This window comes from Pseudophryne corroboree, chromosome 5, assembly GCF_028390025.1.
Source record: "Pseudophryne corroboree isolate aPseCor3 chromosome 5, aPseCor3.hap2, whole genome shotgun sequence".
Classification (NCBI taxonomy): domain Eukaryota; kingdom Metazoa; phylum Chordata; class Amphibia; order Anura; family Myobatrachidae; genus Pseudophryne; species Pseudophryne corroboree.
In genome coordinates this window covers 149,843,875-149,865,179 of record NC_086448.1, presented here as the reverse complement: position 1 = coordinate 149,865,179, position 21,305 = coordinate 149,843,875, and the positions used below count along the sequence as shown (strand labels likewise).

The 21,305-nt window shown below is 45.0% G+C and overlaps 1 protein-coding gene across 8 annotated transcripts in view; it reads left to right on the top strand.

The window, feature by feature from the left end:
- Positions 1 to 21,305, top strand: part of LOC134927404 (mitogen-activated protein kinase kinase kinase 3-like) — a 261,260-nt gene that overhangs the window by 76,416 nt on the left and 163,539 nt on the right. For 3 of the 8 annotated variants that reach the window (XM_063921804.1, XM_063921803.1, XM_063921810.1), the window contains exon 2: positions 19,401 to 19,461. In XM_063921804.1, the coding sequence (XP_063777874.1) occupies positions 19,401 to 19,461 (61 nt within the window). Of the gene's footprint in view, positions 1 to 7,907; positions 7,995 to 8,712; positions 8,750 to 19,400; positions 19,462 to 21,305 lie in introns of those variants that run through there. The other 5 variants (XM_063921805.1, XM_063921809.1, XM_063921807.1 and 2 more) reach the window with 4 other exon arrangements.

The window sequence follows — 21,305 nt, the reverse complement described above, 5'->3', positions numbered from 1 at the left end:
ACTAAGGGGGTCATTCCGAGTTGTTCGCTCGTTATTTTTTTCTCGCAACGGAGCGATTAGTCGCTAATGCGCATGCGCAATGTCCGCAGTGCGACTGCGCCAAGTAAATTTGCTAAGCAGTTAGGTATTTTACTCACGGCATTACAAGGTTTTTTCTTCGTTCTGGTGATCGTAATGTGATTGACAGGAAGTGGGTGTTTCTGGGCGGAAACTGGCCTTTTTATGGGTGTGTGCGAAAAAACGCTACCGTTTCTGGGAAAAACGCGGGAGTGGATGGAGAAACGGGGGAGTGTCTGGGCGAACGCTGGGTGTGTTTGTGACGTCAAACCAGGAACGAAGCTGACTGAACTGATCGCAGATGCCGAGTAAGTCTGGAGCTACTCAGAAACTGCTAAGAAGTGTCTATTCGCAATTCTGCTAATCTTTCGTTCGCAATTTTGCTAAGCTAAGATTCACTCCCAGTAGGCGGCGGCTTAGCGTGTGCAAAGCTGCTAAAAGCAGCTTGCGAGCGAACAACTCGGAATGACCCCCTAAGTGCCTAACTCATTATACGCACATCAGTCGATGTTTTGTTACTGTGCATGCGTCTGAGCCGCAGTGCGCACATGCAGCGAATGAATTGTGATTGCGGACGCACCAGGAATTAGTCGCAAAGTGAGTGACAGGAAGACAGCGTTTGGGGGTGGGAACAGGGAGTGGTCGGGTAAATGCGGGCGTGTCATGGCCGTTCAGACGGGGTTTCTGGGTGTGCATAAATTTAGCAGTTGCAATCGTACTTGTTACTGGAGAGCCTTCCGCGTCCCGGGAGAGCAGCTCAGTCTGCACGTCCTCAGAGGCACTCCAGAATCTCCGACATGTTCCGATTTGCAACGATGGTACAGATGGATCAGCAGTTATACACCCTGTGCGGAAATGATGCGACAGTAGTGGGCTCAGGTTAGCTTCTGCCCTTATTAGCATATAACCGCAATTGCGTTCGGCAAAAGATAGCAACGGCAACAGCAAGAACAACCACATCTTAATTAGGCTTAATGTACCTCCCTCTCCTGCGTAAATTAAGCCTAGTAGAGTAAATTAAATCAAGAAGGAGGTAAAGGGAGAATGAGTGTGTATATGCCAATCACTAAACCAACTACCTGTTTCTTTTTGTAAGGGCACCTGGGTGAAAAATACCTTAGACCTACATGGGTTGGTCAGAAGTACAGATTGCTAAGAGTTGGGGATGAAATCCCAGTGGCCGGGATCCCGGAGGTCAGAATACAGACACTGGGATCCCGGCCGCCAGAATGCCGGCAGCGGTGCGAACACTAGAAAGCGGGCTTGCTGCGCTCACCGCGCTGCAGGCTCGGTGGCTCTATTGCCACTGTATCGAGGACACACAGGAGTTGGAATAGCCCTGGCACAGCTGCGGGATATGTTTGGGTAACGTCTGTAACAAGTAAAGTAGTCTGGGGAGGATATTCATTTTAATAATGCTGATGCATACAAGCCAAGAAACCCGCAGAGGGATCCAGCGTCGTACGTCGTTTAATAGTCCAGAGAAGTGAGTCAAAGTTTAACCTGAGAGTTGTCCAGTGAGAGGAACTCGCACAAGTAATAAATGTGAGAGGGGGTGCCACACAAAGGCGAAGGCTTATTGCAACTTTAATGGTCTTTATATGCATCTTATCAAAGCTGAAATGGACTGCTGGGGAAAAAAATAGAAATGATGCTGACCTTTCATAAAGAAAATGTTAGTGTGTCAATTTTCTATTGTTTAGCTGTGTTCTAGTTGTGACTCATACTGTAGGTACATTTAGACAAGTCTGGGCAAGTTTGCATTACTTTTGTGTTAGCCAGGGGCTCGATGAGACTCTGGAATAACAGTCTACTCTAAAGGCCAGTACTCACTGACTGATGCGGGAGAGATGTGTGCTGAGCGAACCGCTCAGCACACATCTCTCCCGCCGCTCAGCACAGTGCGATGTGTGCTGAGCGTGCGGGGGGAGATGGGGGGGCACTCATTTCACCCAGCGGGTGAAATGAGTGACCTGCTAGATTTGCCAATCTAGCACCAGCGATAGCGATTCGCGGGGCTGCGCATCGCTATCGCTGTGAGGGGTACACACGGAGCGATCAGACTTAAAATCTAAGCAATCTAGTCAGATTGCTTAGATTTTAAGCAGCGAACGCTCCGTGAGTACCCCTTTTAAGGATCTCTGGGACTCTGTTGAGAGGAGCTTAGGGTAGTGATTTTACGTCAGGGAATGCAGCTATATCAGAGATGCAGCGCAATGTCAGGTTCCCGCTCTCAGGGGGTCATTCAGACCCCGCCGCTGTTGCCAGTGGCAAAATGATTGACAGTGGTGGTGACATCACACGCAGCCGCTCCGAAAAAGATGCCCGCTGATCGCCTGACAGCCAGGGGTAAGCTTTACATTCATGTACAGCATGTACAGATCTGTCTGAATGTTCAGGGTTCTAGGTTCATCTCTGAATAACCCCCTTGTACTTTCCTGGTGCATTCTAATACAATTTTTTATTTTGGAAATTAGTGATCTTTTAACCATACAGTAATGGTGCTCACACATGGTGCTATTTGTGCTAGGTGAGTTTTGAGCCTATACAATGTGTGCTATGTGATTTGGACTAAGTGGGGTATGATATTTCAACTACTTTTGAATACACTACAATGTACTATGGGGGTCATTCCGAGTTGATCGCTAGCTGCCGTTGTTCGCAGCGATGAGGCTAAAAATTGGCATTTCTGCGCATGTGTATGCACCGCAATGCGCACGCGCGATGTACGGGTACAAAGGCTTTTGTGGTTGTGCACAGGTTCTAGCGACATTTTCATTCACACTGGTGGCCGCAAGGAGATTGACAGGAAGAGGGCGTTTCTGGGTGTCAACTGACCGTTTTCTGGGAGTGCTTAGAAAAACGCAGGCGTGCCAGGGAAAACGCAGGCGTGGCTGGGAGAATGCTGGGCGGGTGTGTGACGTCAAAAGCCAACCCTCCAACGTTAGAATCAACGCACACGAAGAGTAAGTTCAGGGCTGGTCTTGTTTTGCACAAAATGTTTTTATAGGCGCTCTGCTGCACAGGCGTTCGCACTTCTGCAAAGCAAAAATACACTCCCCAGTGGGCGGCGACAATGCATTTGCACGGCTGATAAAAACTGCTAGCGAGCAATCAACTCGGAATGACCCCCTATATGCGATGTAGTCCAAAAATACCTGCCTGCACATACTATTTTGTCTTGAGATATGGACCAGACGGGAGCGCGCATTGCATTGCAACGGACAATACACACGGTGCGATTTGAACTAGACCCAATGCTACAGTATTTGAACTAAAAAGATCAAATAGCATGCAAGAATCGCACCGTGTGTGGACACCATAAGTTTGGCATGTCCTATGCATCTGACGGGTAGGTTGCACCGACAGTCTTCAGTAGGATAATCTGTAGAGATGAATTTACTGTAGGGCCCTACTCATTTCCCGATGCGCCGCCGAGGTGCCCGACGGCCGATACGGCCGACGAGCGACCCGGCGGCGGGGGAGCAGTGACGGGGGGAGTGAAGTTTCTTCACTCCCCCCGTCACGCGGCTGCATTGAAGTGCAGGCAAATATGGACGAGATCATCCATATTGGCCTGCATGCACAGCCGACGGGAGACCAGCGATGAACGAGCGCGGGGCCGCGCATCGTTCATCGCTGGAGTCTCCACACTGAAAGATATGAACGAGTTCTCGTTCATTTATGAACGAGATCGTTCATATCTTTCAAAAAATCGGCCAGTGTGTAGGGCCTATAACAAAGATCGCTTGTTTTCACTGCATTTTGTGCTAAGTGCTCTAATTCACAAATAGGTTGACTCTGTCATGCAGTAATCTCCTTCAACTGTGCTTTACTCTCCTCTGGGATGAGTGATTTCTCTCTCATTCAGGAAAGTTTGGGCAATTCTGTGCAGCAAATGCCCATTGATAGAGCTAAATGTCTCTGATCCATACTTCATTACATATCGGTTGGGGCTGGGGAGACCGCCGGTCAGCATACCGACCCCAGGATCCCGGCAGCAGAATGCCGGATGGGGCGCAACAAAGCACCTTGCGGGCTTGCACTATTCCCGCAAGTGGGAGTAGTGCCTGTGGGTCGACATTCTGTTTGCCGGCATTTTGATTGGTCGGGATCACAGCGTTGGCATGGTGACTGCCAGGTTTCCAGAGCGTCGACCACCTGACCGAATCCCTATTATATACTACGGGACGTTTCTGCCATGCACTGTTACAGATAAAGCCCATCACACTTATCCCCATATACTTCAATCAAGCTGCCGGGGGCTCTTGGATTCTGCACTGTGTGCCTCCGTCATGCCTGGCACCCTTGCTCCTCATGCTGTGCCCAAGCATAATATAGAGGTCACAGCTGGGCTTAGCAGCACTTGCTTTTCCTGCCACTCTTTGGCACTACGGTAATGATGCGCTTATCAAAATACATAGAAAAAACTTCTCTTAATGACTAGTGACCGCCATCGTACTCCGGCCTTTGGTACATAATCATAAATTCAGCTACCATAAGGGCTAAATAGAGCTTTTTCTTTCCCACTCCCAAAGTTTGACACAGAATATTGCCTTGGGTTAATCAGCTGGTCTCCTTAATGATGTCCATCGTGCACAGGGTATAATAGGATAGCAGGATATACACAATCATGGAGCACTTCAAGTTGGTTTCTGAGTAGTTCAAATTAAGCTGGTCATACTCCAGAGAGATGTTTTCTTTTGATGATCTGATAAATGGACGCCATGTATTAAACAATTTTTGGTCCCCACAAAGCTGGAATGTGGGTTGAAATTGGGAAGTACTTTTATTTTTATTTATTTTTTAACAAAAATTGTTGTACACAGAATAGATCTTTTCATCACCTGTTTAAGTGTCTATCAGATGCTCTTATAAGTCTAATATGCCAGCTTCCATTTTCTGGATGTAATTCTAATGTTGACTAGTTCCTGGCACAGCACTGTTGTGGCAGTTGTGCAGATTCTCATGGCTAACTCCTGAAACCTCTCGCTGCGAGCACATGTCCGTCTTTGTAGGCGCGGGTATAGGAATGTATTTCTCTGGGAAAAGGGCTCCCTATAAAGTAATGAGAACATTTGCATGGTGACACAGGTGAGAGCCAGCTTCGTGCTGGCCGCACTCTTCCTCCCTCTCCATGTTTTCCTATAATTACATTTTCCATCTAATTTGTGGATCTGGCTGTACAGTGTGTAAATGTCTCTAGGAACGGCCTGGTTTGTGTCCCCTACACTACACTACAAGTATGCATGCTACAACCACAATTTTGGTTTTATTTTATTTTTTACAAAGCGTCTCCTTGTATTGTTGTAACTTTTTCTTGGATTCCATTTTTGGTTGTGAAATGCCCCAGATTTTTTGCGCCCAATACTTTAGTTGGGTTTAGCCACTTTGAACGGCTAAACCGGGTGCTGTTGGGTGCAACAATCACAAAAAATGGGTGCCCGACATTTGCATATCGCACCGTCTAAAGGTCCGGGCGATATGCAAATACAAGTGCCCAAAAAAAACTTTGAATAGCCCCTACTACATTGAGTTATGTTACTGTGTATAACCCTGTACACACACAAGCCATTCTTCACATATTCTCCTTGTCCTAATGTCTCACTCACTAAAATATATGAATTAGGCCTCACTTGGTTACACTGTCGCTCTTCCAACTAATTCCATCTTCCGTGAATGACAAGACCAGAATACACCTGCTTGTAGACCTAATAGATCACATGCCACCATCAGAATCTCTGACACAGCTTTCATGTAGAAAAAACTGTCATGCATGGGGACGCTAGATAATCTGGCACATACAGAAGCCACGAATGGTGTATTGAAGTCATACACACAGTTTCTCTACCTCAGCGTTATCACTTCCGCTCTGTGGGAGTGCCAAGGATCTTCCGACGGAGATTTTCTGACCTCAGCAATGTGGCTGCGGTATCTGGTCTGCGTAACCTCATGGATTACTCAGCTGGCCAATGGTGTTGCAGATGCTGTGTCCTCGTATGCAGCAGTGGAACACGCATGCATACAGGAGGTGTCTACTTACACCAGATGCCTCCTGCTACATTACCATATGTAACCTGCAGCAGCTATGCTGTCTACTACTGCATCTGAATCATGCCCATGGTGCACACTTCACTTTGGCACTTTGCTACATCTCCTGTCCGTAAACTAGGCATGGATACGTTCCGTCGGCAGTGACTATGTCGACATGAGGATTCCTGCACCAGTATCCTGACACGGTTCTGATACTACTTTAAGCATTGTAAACATGCAGGTATTGTAACTGTGAGCATGCTGGTAAAGCAGCGTGTTTAGCGATATAATGCCTGTGCAGTTAAAGGTATTCAAGCAGAATTAGAATACTGGCAGCGGCATTGTCATGTTGATGTAGTCGCTGACGCTATATAGACTGCGTGCTGTACAGATCTGCTAGTGAGCATCCCTCTCGCCCATTGTATTAAACATGCTTCCTTCTGACCAGGGAAATTGTACAAGATCTGGATGGACCATCATACAGTTTTGCCCCTTGTATCTTACATACTTTGGGCAGTATGTACTAACCATCGCATGTGGTACAGCCTTCCATTTATCGTGTACATACTTAACTCATATGTACTTACAAATGCGATTACTATTGCAAAGCTCTCCCAATAAGAGCAGTCCTTTGCAGTGGTTGGCCTCACAGGTTTAGGATCCAGGAGTCCCTCTGCGCACGCTCAGAATGATGCACTGGCTGTGGGGCGGGTGTGCTGGTAGGGATCCGATTAGATCCCTCTCAGGGGAGCTGCGAAAAGAAGCCCACAGTATTCTATAGGGTATAGGGTAACGCCACCCAAAGATGGCGTTACCTGCCCTCTGGAGCTTGGTGCATATGGAATGCGGTAAAAAAAAAAACAAATGGGAATTTCAGGATTTTAATCACATTTTTAGAGTTTAGTACATCCAGCCCTTTGTGCATATCAACCAACATGACACATTCCAGGAGGGACAAAATGCTCGCTATCTGGACTTCTCTCTTAATTTATGATTGCAATCACCTGTCTTAAAATACCTTTCTTATCAATTAACTAGCTCAACACAGGTAATGGCAATCACATACTGAAGGGGGGTACATGCGGAGCAATGTTCAGCTAATTTCTAAACAGTCTGACTAGATTGCTTAGAAATAAGCTGAACATTGCTCCGTGTGTAGGGGTGCCGGCGACAGTGATGCGCAGTCCCCCACGTCGCTATCGCCGGTGCTAGATTGGCCACAATCTAGCAGGTTGCTCATTTCACCGCTGGGTGAAATGAGTGCCCCGCCCCCTCCTGAAATGTTCAAATTAGCTCATAGTCTTTAGCATTATGGATAATAAAAAAAAATTTAAACTTCATTTAAATTTCAGTGTGAGCTGTTTGACACTTTGCTAACAAACATTGGTGGCAGCTTTGTGGGTGGGGAAGCATCCCAAACATTTGTTTTGTCTTATTACTTTGGCAATGTGGGAGGGGCAATGTGCCATGAAAAGCTGACTCCTCTGCTTATAAGCATGCAGTGGTTTATTTCTGTGTCAAGTGGTTTTACAAGTGTTGGAGGTTTACAAAGCAATCAAGTCAAGTAGCACTGTGTGATTTTACTTGAATTCTCCTCATACTTTTATATCATCACTTACTACAAGATTTCATTGTTATTCTAACCTGTTCTGCACTTTTCCAGTGGTTTCCAAAATAATGCTTTCCAAACTCTGTCCTCAAGGACCCGCAACAGCTCACGTTTTCCAGGCCACCCAGCAGGTGCACAGGTGTATTCTTAACTCATTGACACATTGTAAAAGATCCACAGGTGGAGTTAATTACTTCATTTGTGATTCTGTGAGGAGAACTGGAAAACAAGAACTGTTTGGGGGTCTTTTTCAGACAGAGTTGGGAACCACTGCTCTATTCCCTCTCAGTCAGAGGTGACCTTCACACCTTAAATATGTTGCTTATGAAAAATACTTTTTATTGATCAAAATATGGGATTAATTTTTTTTCCTATTATTAGTACATTTACGTGTGCTTTGATTTATGTTTAAATTGTGCCTTACATGATGACATCTAGTTAAAAAGGGTATTTTTGTTTTTCTTAGTTGTCTATGTAAGGAGAAAATGTTTCGGACACCTTGTAATTTGTTGTGTCACCTCTGACACCAAAAATGATTGTAAATACATTTATGGATTATTGATCCCACTGAGACTTCTGGTGTGTACGAAGGGCTTTTCTAAATCCTGGTTTAATCATGTTGTCAGTGAAATGCAGTCAGTGTGCTATTGTCCCATGCCACAACCTGATGCGTTGTTCTGTTTATTGAAGGGTGATAAGGACGATTTATTAAACAGTGAAGAGCCCCAGTGGCGTTCTAAGGGAGGGGTGTGTATGTAACCCCCACATAAAGTCAGTCTGACACTGCAATTGTCAGGACACCTGTCCATGATAGGGGCTGCCACGGTTCTATTTTCTGCATGCACTATTCACATACCTCCCAACATGACCCATTCCCGTAGGGACAAAATGTTCTGCTCCTGGACTTTCCACTCAATGTAAGATTGCGCTCACCTGTGTTGAACTAGTTAATTGATAAGAAAGGTGTTTCAGCACAGGCGATGGCAATAATACATTACCAGGAAAGTCCAGGAGCAGAGCATTTTGTCTCTCTCCTAGAATGGGTGGGAGGTATGTATTCAAGCAGAGCCAGAAGTGTTCAAGGGGAGCTGGCCACACAGGAGGGGAGTATTGGGGGGAAGCATAATACTGGGGGTACTGTAGCAAACTGAGGCACTGTGGGAAATATTAATACTGGGAGAACTATGTGTCATACTGGATGGAATGTGGCATAATAATACTTAAAGCACTGTGGGGCATACTGTGCCCATTGCGTGGGCACAATGCTAATACTGAGGGCACTGTGCGCATAATGTCATTTTATTGGTAGGGTCCCCCACAAATTAGTTGCCCTGGCCCCCACAAACCTTAATTATTTTTGTGGGTGCCAAATGAAGTACCAGGCCCGGGTGTATATGCATGCTCCGCTAGACTGTATAAAGATCTTTCTTCTCCTGCGCCTCCTGAAATCTCTGGGGATAGGCTGCAGATAGAGAACCCTCTATGCCACATCATCTTCCCGGGTGGTCTTCAGTTTACCGGCTGTTGGGATCCCGGCCCACAGTATACCGGCGCCGGAATCCCGACACCCGGCATACCGACACCTTTTCTCCCTTTTGGAGGTCCACGACCCCCCTGGAGGTAGAATAGATAGCGTGGCGCGCCACCGCACCCGCAGTGTGGCGAGCGCAGCGAGCCCACAAGGGGCTTATTTGCGCTCGCCCAGCTGTCGGTATGCCGGTGGTCGGGATTCCGGCGCCGGTATGCTGGCCGCCAGTAGCCCGGCCGCCGGCATTCCATACTACACCCCATCTTGCCAACTGCATTGAATATGTGTGGACCCAAAAGCACCTGTAAAATTCTGTGGAACTGTGATTTCCTATATACTTATTGCATAGTGTGCTGTGTCTTACCTGTTTGTGTAACATAGCTCAGTCTCAGGTAATTGCTTCCAGGTCAAGCTATCTGTGTTCTCTAATCTCCCTATCTCACAGCTCTCCTGGGCGAATGTACAATGAGTTACAGAGAAAGCCACAGTGCAGACAAATAAAGAATAGACAAATCCAGTGTTGCATCGGTTGACAGATTCTCTTTAATATTGAGTTCACTGACCCAGGAGGGAGGGACAACACCAGTTAATTATAGTTATTTATAACTTTTCTAGAGAGTGCGTCTAACAACATGGAAATGGAAGATTCTTGATGGTCTGCATGCCTTTCAAATACATATCTGTCTCCATGGCCATAATATCTGCTTGTTCTGAATGAGTTTGAAGTCTGCAACATAAAAAAAACAGTTTACACTGCGTAATCTACATATGTTCATATTCATTAGATCAGGGGTTCTCAAACTCGGTCCTCAGGACCCCACACAGTGCATGTTTTGCAGGTAACCCAGCAAGTGCACAGGTGTATTAATTACTCACAGACACATTTTAAAAGGTCCACAGGTGGAGCTAATTATTTCACTTGCGATTCTGTGAGGAGACCTGCAAAACATGCACCGTGTGGGGTCCTGAGGACCGAGTTTAAGAACCTGTGCATTAGATCATAGGTTCTCAAACTCGGTCCTCAGGACCCCACACAGTGCATGTTTTGCAGGTCTCTTCACATAATACCAAGCAAAATAATTAGCTGCACCTGTGAACCTTTTAAAATGTGTCAGTAAGTAATTAATACACCTGTACACTTGCTGGGTTACCTGCAAAACATGCACTGTGTGGGGTCCTGAGGACCGAGTTTGAGAACCTGTGCATTAGATGATGCAGTGACAGGCATGCATGTGGAGCATATAGAGTGGCTGATTGGGAGTAAAGCAAAAAGGAGCAAGTAACTTTGCACCTCGGCCACACCATGCTGCACTGTGGAAATTCTGGAAAGTGCAGAGAGAGTTATATATTGGGGGTTGGGGGATGGAGAGGTGTCCAAACTCAAATCTAAATTGTAGTGTACAAAAAAAGATGTGCAGCATTTGTGGGCTACATGCAAAAGCAGCCAGTATTTATTCTGCATGCATAAAAATGTATTTACACCTCTTTCATTGCAGTGGTTTGTTCCAGGTACAACGTTACTGGCTTTTTATTTTGCTTTGTTCCAAAATCAGATTCATCCCCAGAGTCTTCTCTCCACAGGTACTGTTAACTCTGCTGGAGTGTGGATTTAAATAAATGGAGAAGATATATGGGATTGCCCTGTTAATTTCAAGAAGTTCAAGGACAAATCATATCATAAGAACCCTCTGTAGAGTAGACATGCCAGCTATGCTGCTGAAGAGTAGTAGGGCAATGTAATGTCCCCATCTGGAAGCTATGTCTGAATTTGATCATAATCAAAGCAATTGGAGGAGTTTCATCTTTCTTCCAGAAGTGGTCTATAGCTGCCTTTGTAGGATGGGTGTGGTATAGTTCATAGACAGTTAAAAGATAGACAGTCATTAGTTAGACACTATGGGGGGAATTCAAATGTTTGAAAAGTCAGTCGGGTGTCTGTTTTTCCCTACCTAATAGTCAGGGGGGGGGGGGGGGGGGGGGGGAACCCACCAACCGACTTTTCAAACATTTGAATTCCCCCCTATATGGTTGACAGTCAAAAGTCAGACAGGGTCAAAAGTCAGACAGTCAAAAGTCCAACAGGGTCATAAGTCAGACACAAAAAAAAATGTATATATATTTTTGAGTTTTTAAACATTTTTAAATCAAACTTAGTGAAATTCATCCCCACGCATGCTCGCCACGCTTCGGTGTCTCTCTTTGTCGCCACAACTTTACTAAAAGGTAATAGTTAGTGACATGGATAGTAAATGAGGCAAAAGTTGAAAAAAAAAACCCACAGAAAAACAAAAAACAAACTTTTTTTTTTGTCTGACTTTTGACCCTGTCTGACTTTTGACGCCTGAAGCGTGGCAAGTGCAGTGCGAATTTCACCAAATTTGGGTTACATTTTTTTAAAAACACACAAAAAAATTATTTTTTTTATGTGCCTGGCTTATGACCCTGTCTGAATTATGACCGTCGACCATATAGTGTCTAACTAATGACATTGTCAGTAGTTGGGATTCTAGCGTCGGTACCCTGACCACCAGGACCCCGACTGCCGGCAATTTAACTGCATCCCGTAGAACCATCACCTGCAGACTGAGGCCCTATACTTAGAACCAGTGAGGCTGAGTAATCAGATAGACCCAGCAAAAACACTTTTTAAATACATGTTATCATTTTTTTTTGTTGTTGCAGAGATTAGGCTGGCAAAACTGCACATTAACCCTTACAAGCCTGTATATAATTATAAAAAACACAAAACCCATCATTATTGCAGATGAAAATGGCCTAGTGGTAAATTCACAAAAGTAGGCAAATCCTTTACTTTCCAGTGGCACGTTCTGTATCTTGTGGACCTCCTGCCTTTTTATATTGCACTTTCCCTACCATGAAATATCTCTGGGTTTATTACATAAGCCAAGTTCTTTTAAGAAAAACAAAGGTTGTCTCCAGTTCTGTGTATTACATTTTCACTGTAATGTGATGGGAAATTTCCTTTTACTGTAAACACTTAGTGATGTCCTTGACTGTGCGAGTTTCACACTTGTATATAAATTTCATCATTTAAGAGATTTAAAAATAAAAAAGTTTCTCAGCAAATAGCGACCTTAAGTTAATGTTTGATTATTGCATTAAGGGCCTAATTCAGACCTGATCGCAGCAGCAACATTTTTCTTTAATGGGCAAAATAATGTGCACTGCAGGTGGGGCAGATATAACATGTGCAGAGAGAGTTAGATTTGGGTGGGGTGTGTTCAAACTGAAATCGAAATTGCAGTGTAAAAATAAAGCAGCCATTATTTACCCTGCACAGAAACAATATAGCCCACCCAAATGTAACTCTCTCTGCACATGTTACATCTGCCCCCTCCTGCACTGCATATGGTTTTGCCCATTAGAGAACAATGTTGCTGCTGCGATTAGGTCTGAATTAGGCCCTAAATCAGTTAGTTTATTTTGCCAGTGTTGTCAGTGTCCCATTTGACAAGTAGGGAATGCAGAATTTATTGAGAGGGAGCACTGTAATCGATAGCAATCAATCATCTACAAAAATAGTATTACTCTTTGGGGTTGATTCTGTTGTTTTAGCGTGCCATATTGGCCTTCACTTTAGATGGGGTAATATCCAATTGTTTTGCGGAGCTGATCATGTCCTAATATACTGGTTTTAGTTGCATAAAGTTCTGTTGGGCACCTGGAGCCCAAAAAACAATTGAATTCCCCACTTTCTTTAGAAAGTGGTTTATTTAAACGGGATCCGGTCTCTAGGTCGACAGTAATTATGTCGACAGGCTCTCTAGGTCGACATGTTCTAGGTCAAAAGGTCGACATGAGTTTTTCACGGTTTTTTTTTCTTTCTTTTTTTTTAAACTTTTTCATACTTAACGATTCACGTGGACTACGATTGGAACGGTAATCTTGCCCGAAGCATGGCGAGCGAAGCGAGCCATGCGAGGTGACACGGTGCACTAATTGGGGTCCCGGTCACTCTATGAAGAAAACGACACCAAAAAAAGATTAAAAAACTCAAGTCGACCTTTTGACCTGTCGACCTAGACCATGTTGACCTAAAAACCATGTCGACCTAGTTACTGTCGACCTAGTTACTACCTACCTTCCATACCACACCCATTTAAACACCCCCCCCCCCCCCCCTTGTATCTCTATCAAGAACATATCATGACTTCCTTTTACTAATTAGTTCTGTGTTCTATTTTCACTCCTAGATAAAAAAGCAAAAATTGGTATGGGTCGTTGAGTCGACTAAACTTAGGTCGACAGTCATTGGGTCGACCATGAAATGTCAACATTAATTAGGTCGACAGGGACAATATGTTGACATGGTCATTAGGTCGAATGCACTAGGTCAAAAGGTCGACATGGGTTTTTGGACTTTTTTTGGTGTCATTTTCTTCGTAAAGTGACGGGGAACCCCAGTTAGTGCACCGTGTCCCCTCGCATGGCGAACGAACTTCGGACAAGGTACCTCGCTCCGCTACCGCGGCACAGGTTACCGTTCCCAATTGTAGTCCACGTGGATCGTCAAGTATGAAAAAGTCAAAAAAATTAAAGAAAAAAAGTGAAAAACTCATGTCGATCTTTTGACATGTCGACCTAACGACCATGTCAAACTAATGCATGTTGACCTTCAGTGGTCGACATAATAACTGTCGACCTAAGCTGTGTCAACCTAACAACCGTATCCCACCCAAAAAGTTGGTTGTGTTCCCAAGTTTACAGTTTCTCCAGCAGTGAGTGTCATGCAATATAATATTAATTTTGTTTAACTTTTTGGATCTGTCCTTTTCTATTTTTTGAAAAAAAAGTTACTCGTGTCAGTAGCTAAATGAATGAATGTAAATGATTTTTTTTAATTTTTTTTATTGCTATCTTCGTGCAAAGGTTTTGGAAAGTAGAAATGTATTTTAGCTGCTAATTGCACACACAAGAGTCATTTTTAGTGTTCCTGGCAGAGCATTGCTTTGTACTGTATTGGGCACAGCTCGGAGCCTGGATTAGTCTGGGGAAACTTTCCGCATCCATTTGGCTGTTGTGGAACAAAACAGACTGTACATGTTGATCTTCGGCACATTTCCATCCAAATTGTACATTGTGCTCTCTCAAAGTGTACCCATAAAAAGAGCCATTATTTAGCTTTCTCTTTTTTTTAAAGGTCTTTTCTTTATTTTGGCAAAAAAAATGGGCCACAAATGAGACATAACCTACATAGAAATAATTGCGCCGAAAAATGGAGCGGTACCACACATAAATCTTTTACATTACATTTAAATTCACAGAACAAAAATAATAACAAACCGAATGATATGTTTATATTAGACTTACCACGAAGGATTTGTAAGCAGCACTAAAAAACCATGTATAAGGAGTTTATTCTTCATGTATGAATAGAATTAAAGAATCCCAGTGACACGCAGAATGTGCTATAATGTACCCTTCACCCATCTAGGAGAATGGTGGCGATGGCTAGAACACTGACCTGCCATTCATTAAATCCTAACCCCCTGATGATTCAACTATGGACATATATTCCGCCATTGGCAGGGACATTTAAATGTCACTGCTCTGGACACCTGTCCTGCGTCGAATTAAGGGCCACATTGGCCTGGTGATGATAATGATCAAGGGCCTATTGTGAGAAGCGGAGGGGATGTGACCAGTGCTGTGTGGGTGTGGCCACTTGCACGTGGGCATGTACATCCCGCTACATTAGCCGCACCAATGTCTCCCTCAATATGAAAATGTAGAAAAATTACATTATTTTGTTAGAAAAATGTAAATACAATTTGAATACTTATAATTTGTGGCCAGCTGGGTCAGATGCTCAACATCATGTTATTATCATGATGGGCCGGTTCTTACGTGGAGGCCTTGAGCTGTAGTCCCATCCGCCCTGTTGTAATCTGACCCTGCCCTGTCTGTGCTTTTGTGTCTAGAATGCTGAATGGATAGTGCAGCAACCATCTCATACATCCGTCTAGCATGGGTGTTCTGCTTCAATTAACTGCAAGGTCCTGTAGTAGTCTCATGCAATGTGTCTCTGTACCAAAATCTGATTTTAAAGGCTTCTCTTTATTAGGAACTTATTGAATACATGGTTGGTGTAATGGTTACCAATCCTACCTCAGAGCACTGAGGTCTTGGTTTCGAGTCCCACCATGACCTTAACTGTGTGGAGTTTAAGTTCCCTCTGTGTTTGCATGGGTTTCCTCTGTTGCTCCATTATAATCCCACAATCCAAAAATATACTGGTAGGTTAATTAGCTGCCAACAAAACTTGGTCCTCACGGCACCGTAACGGTTCAGAATCGAAGGAATACCATGCTTGGGCACAGGTGACTTAGGACGGGATTTACTAATACTGTATCGCCGGTTATCGCAATGATGCTAAGCACATATTTACTAACATATGCAATTAGTATGGGAATGCGATGCCAGAGGCCCCTTGCGATCACTGATGGTCTGCAGGAGAGGGTGTGCGGGGGTCTCCGTCACCTCCCAGCCCGGGAGGTCACATCTGCAGCCAGTCCAGGGCTACATCTCCTCCCTGCATCCGGAAGTACAGCTGGCTGTGTCCCTGGGGAAGGAGGAGGCTGGGATCCGGGACTGCAACGGGGAGCATGCCTGCAGTAAGGTAAGTGGGGACGGTGTGAGTGGCACGATGCGGCGGAGGCGGTGCGATGTGGTAAGAAGCCACCGATTTACAGGATAAGTGGAATTGGCTTCTATAGGGTATTGCCATAAAAAGCTGGCGATACCCTCTGCATCGAAAAGCGGTCGGCCGGGGTTAGTAAATTTGAAAATGTAGTAAGAACCTCGAAAACTGGGGGTTTTAATGCATTTTTCTTTTAATAAATCCCACCCCTAATGAGTACCTCAGTCAATTTGATTTAACCTCCTGCGATTAACCATGGATATCGTTAAAATCTGAACTTTTAGGGTGTCTTGAGGACCAAGTTCGGGAACCAGTGCACCTAGAGTGTATGACAGACCCTCCAACATGACCCGCCCCACTAGGTACAAAATGCTCTGTTTCTGGACTTCCCTCTTAATTTATGATTTCCATCACCTGTGTTGAACTAGTTAAATGATAAGAAAGCTGTTTCTTCACAGGTGATTGCAATAATAAGTTAAGAGGGAAGTCCAGAAACAGAGCATTTTATACCTAGTGGGGCGGGTCATGTTGGAGGGTATGGTATGAGTGTACATGTGGAGGAAATTACAGATTGTTATTATCTATGTGGTATTCTTGATAGATAGATAGAGATATATATATATATATATATATATATATATATATATATATATAAAAAGAAATGAATACATACATATATAAATAAATTATGAAAACTGTGTATATTCTACAGCACTGGTTCTCAATCTCAATCCTTAAGTTTTCCCAACGGGTCATATTTTGGGGATTTCTGTCTGTGGAAACAGGTGGGGTAATTACTGACCCAGCAAAATAGATTTACTCACCTGTGCATGATTACAGACATCCACAAGACATGAGGACTGGAGTTGAGAACCATCAGTTTACAGGATCAGTGGAATTGTATTATGCATATGTTTTGTATTGAACAGTAGGCTCTTTTCCAGGAAAACATTTTCCATGGACAAACTTTAAGATTCATATGAAAATTGGGCACAGCTGGCAATTACGTTTGTGCATATCAAATGAGCTGGCAGGAACTCTATATAATGCAGTGGATATGAAGGCTGCACTACCAGTGCCAGCAGGTTGTGTTTTGCCTGAGTTCCAGCCTTTTTGAAATCATTACCACCTGTTGGTAAAACATTCATAAAATGTTTGGTACTGATAATTTACTTTGGGTGGATATCCATAACGTCACCATTAATGCAAAACATTATTTCCTAACTCCAGTCCTCAGGGAACCCTTAGGGCTGTAACACACACTCCGGTTTTTCCCGGATGGCAAAAAGCCGGACAAACTTTGTCCGGCTTTTTGCCATCCGGGAGAAACCGGCAGAGTCGCTCACACAGGACGGCTTTGAGCCGTGTGTGATGCTGTGCGCATGCGCAGCATCAGACACGGCTTCAGAAAACACCTTTGTGTGTGAAAGCTCCCCTTCACACACACGGTTTACTGGCTCCAACGACGGCCCGGCGGCCGCCCGGCCGCCGGACCTTCCAGTGGTGAGACCCGGCTGCAACCCGGCAGCCGGGCCGGGGCCGTGCAGTGTGAAGGGACCCTAGCCCTCACACTGCACGGGAAAAAGCCGTCCGTGCCGGCATTGTAGTTAACAGTGTGAGGGCTAGGGTCCCTTCACACTGCACGGCCCCGGCCCGGCTGCCGGGTTGCAGCCGGGTCTCACCACTGGAAGGTCCGCCGGGCCGTCTTTGGAGCCAGTAAACCATGTGTGTGAAGGGGAGCTTTCACACACAACGGTTTTTTCTGAAGCCGTGTCTGATGCTGCGCATGCGCACAGCATCACACACGGCTCAAAGCCGTCCTGTGTGACAGACTCTGCCGGTTTCTCCCGGATGGCAAAAAGCCGGACAAAGTTTGTCCGGCTTTTTGCCATCCGGGAAAAACCGGAGTGTGTGTTACAGCCCAAAGGCGGCCCGGCGGCCGCCCGGCCGCCGGACCTTCCAGTGGTGAGACCCGGCTGCAACCCGGCAGCCGGGCCGGGGCCGTGCAGTGTGAAGGCACCCTAGCCCTCACACTGTTAACTACAATGCCGGCACGGGAAAAAGCCGTCCGGCTTTTTCCCGGCCGGCAAAAGCCGTGTAGTGTGTTTCAGCCCTAAGGGCTGTAACACACACTCCGGTTTTTCCCGGATGGCAAAAAGCCGGACAAAGTTTGTCCGGCTTTTTGCCATCCGGGAGAAACCGGCAGTGTCTGTCACACAGGACGGCTTTGAGCCGTGTGTGATGCTGTGCGCATGCGCAGCATCAGACACGGCTGCAGAAGAAACCGTTGTGTGTGAAAGCTCCCCTTCACACACATGGTTTACTGGCTCCAAGGACGGCCCGGCGGCCGCCCGGCCGCCGGACCTTCCAGTGGTGAGACCCGGCTGCAACCCGGCAGCCGGGCCGGGGCCGTGCAGTGTGAAGGGACCCTACCCCTCACACTGTTAACTACAATGCCGGCACGGGAAAAAGCCGTCCGGCTTTTTCCCAGCCGGCAACAACCGTGTAGTGTGTTTTAGCCCTAAGAGTGCATGGTTTCCAGGTCTCTTCATAGAATCACATGTGAAATAATTAGCACAACCTAAGTATATTTTTTAAATGCATCAGTCAGTAATGAATATACCTGTGCTCCTGCACAGAAAATGGAAAACATGCGCTGATAGGGTTCCTTAAGGACTGGAGTCAGGAACCTTTGATGTAGAATATTATCTGGCACCTGGCATTCCATTAGAGGTGGCTAGTCCTCCAGTCTTGGCTGAGGTATGTAGGTAGATTCCTCTCTGCTGGCAGTGTGTTGTTGGTGGATAATGGGTTTCTCCCTTACATGAAAAAAAGCCTTCCTTGGTTCGAGCTAAGACATAGTCCTAGACACCTACAGACAATTTAGGACTCTATGGAGGGAATTCAGTTGTTTTTTGGGTGCCCGCAGATCTTGTCTAAAGTGACGGGAGCTATTGAATTTTTTGTCCCGATAGGGGTGTTACGTGGGCACTCATAATATCTGCTCGCACCCTCTTGAAGCGGCAAGCAGAAATCTGCCCGTTTGGACTTTTGGGTGCCCAAACTGCTATTTCGACAGCGTGCCCAATACTTTGCACAGGTTTAGTCTCTTTATGCATCTAAAGTTGGTGCATTTGGGCACGATAAGTAATGGGAGCCCACATCACTCGCCATCATCTTCAGAACAGTTGAATATTGCTTGTCGGGTGCCCGTTACTTACACGAGCCCCAAACAATTACATTTTTCCCTATATACTCTTAGTAGCATTTTTCATACAGGCAGCATTTTGTCCACCAATAATACTTTGCCAGTAGCAGCAGCAGCGAGGAGTTCCTGACATTGGCAGACATACCGGGACTTCCCTGTCAGAACACTGGACACCTGATCAGTAATATTCTGCATTAATGTTTCACTTGTGCATACAAAACTGAATTTTTAATTATAATTGTAGCTTTGTGACTATAAATTGGGGGTCGATATAACACCATTTCATCTGTTTCTTTTTCTGCAGGTTGAGGGTGAGCTATCAAACAGATATCCTCGGGAATGCAGACTTGAGATCTTAAACATGGGTGAGTCAAGATGTCATGACAATAGTAATTGTTTCTGTATTACCTATTTGTTTTATTTTCCACAAACAAGGATGTTTCTGTTATTATATTTACTAATTGGTGACATAATATGTTAATGACTATTTCTTGTTTTATCGTATTGTTTTTTTCTGTTTCTTTAAAGCAGAGTTTCCCAAACTCCGCCATTACACTCCAGGTTTTAAGGCTCTCCATGACTGAGCACAGGGGACTTACCTCAGTCGATTTGATTTAACCATCTGAACTCAAGTATGGATATCCTTACAACCTGTACTGTCATGGCGGGTTTGGGAAGCTCTGTCTTAAAGTGTTCTAGTAGTGTACACACCGTGCAGGAATCCATTAAGGTGGTGGAACAAAACTCCAGCTTGCCCCTATCACGTGAATATAATACTCAGGGGCAGATCTATTAAGCCTGGAGAAGTGATAAAGCAGTGATAAGTGCAAGGTGATAATGCACCAGCCAATCCCCTCCTAACTGTCAATTTACATATTGGAGCTGATTGGCTTTTGCGTTATCACCTTGCACTTATCACTGCTTTATCACTTCTCCAGGCTTAATACATCTGCCCCACAGTGTGGTGGTCAGGTCATGGTCTCCTGGAACAGCACCAATACCTGCTTCACTCACGCTATTACATTACCCCCTATAGGTGCATGCTTAAATTCATAACCTCTGTACTAGAAGCCTGTGAGAGTCTAGGGATTTTGCCGTAATCTCAAGACAAACTATGCCAAAAGCTATTTCTATGGAGTCCACACTTAAGACCTCTACACACTTGTGATCCGCCGCTGAGCTGCCCGATGGCGGATACGGCCGACGGGCAACCCGGTGACGGGGGGAGTGAAGTTTCTTCACTCCCCCCGTCACCCGGCTCAATAGCAGTGCAGGCAAATATTGGCCTGCATGCACAAACGATGAACGAGCGCGGGGCCGCGCATCGTTCATCGCTGGTGCCTCCACACTGACAGATATGAACGGTATCTCGTTCATTAATGAACAAGATCGTTCATATCTTTCACAGATATCACCCAGCGTGTAGGGCCTATTAGAGGTTATACGGTAGTAGCTTCTGATTCCATCAGAGATCAGAGTGCCATGTGAGAGTGACCACGATTGCACTGGTGCAGCCACAGAAGGTTTGTTTTTATATTATAGTACAATATCTGCTCCAGATAATCTGATATTATGAATGTCCTTAATGAAGTTAAAAGTTTCTCCAGTGAAATGAACATTCTCCTCGTCTATGCTGCCACATGCGATACCCCCATCCTAAATTTAGTGGTCATTTGTTTACTGGGTGGTCCTTCGCTGTTAATCCGGTGTGATATCACAATATAGTGCCGGAATTCATGATGACTAATATATATGGCATTGCAACGTATTGTAAAATGCTTAGGGGTCTATGTGCTGTACTAAGTACTAAGCCTTGGAGAGAAAGTGGACAGAGATAAAATACCAGTCAACCAGCTCCTAATTCATTTTTCAAACACAGTCTGTAACATGAAAGTTAGGAGCTGGGTTGCTATTACGTTATCTCCGTCCACTTTACCTCTCTCCAAGGCTAAGTACATAGAACGCCTACTCTCTTTTTCTCATTAAATAAACCGTAAAAGAATGCACAAAAACATCTTTGCCAGCATGACATTGCATATGTATATACAGTACACAAACATCTGTCTGTACTGTAGTAGGTCCGAGTTGCGAGTTTGTTTTATGAACCTCGTACCCTTCGCACAAATGTGCGCACTGGAGAATTCTCCAATCAATTTAAAATGCCTATTCGTGATACTCGCACATGGGTGGGGAATTTTCTACAATGTGC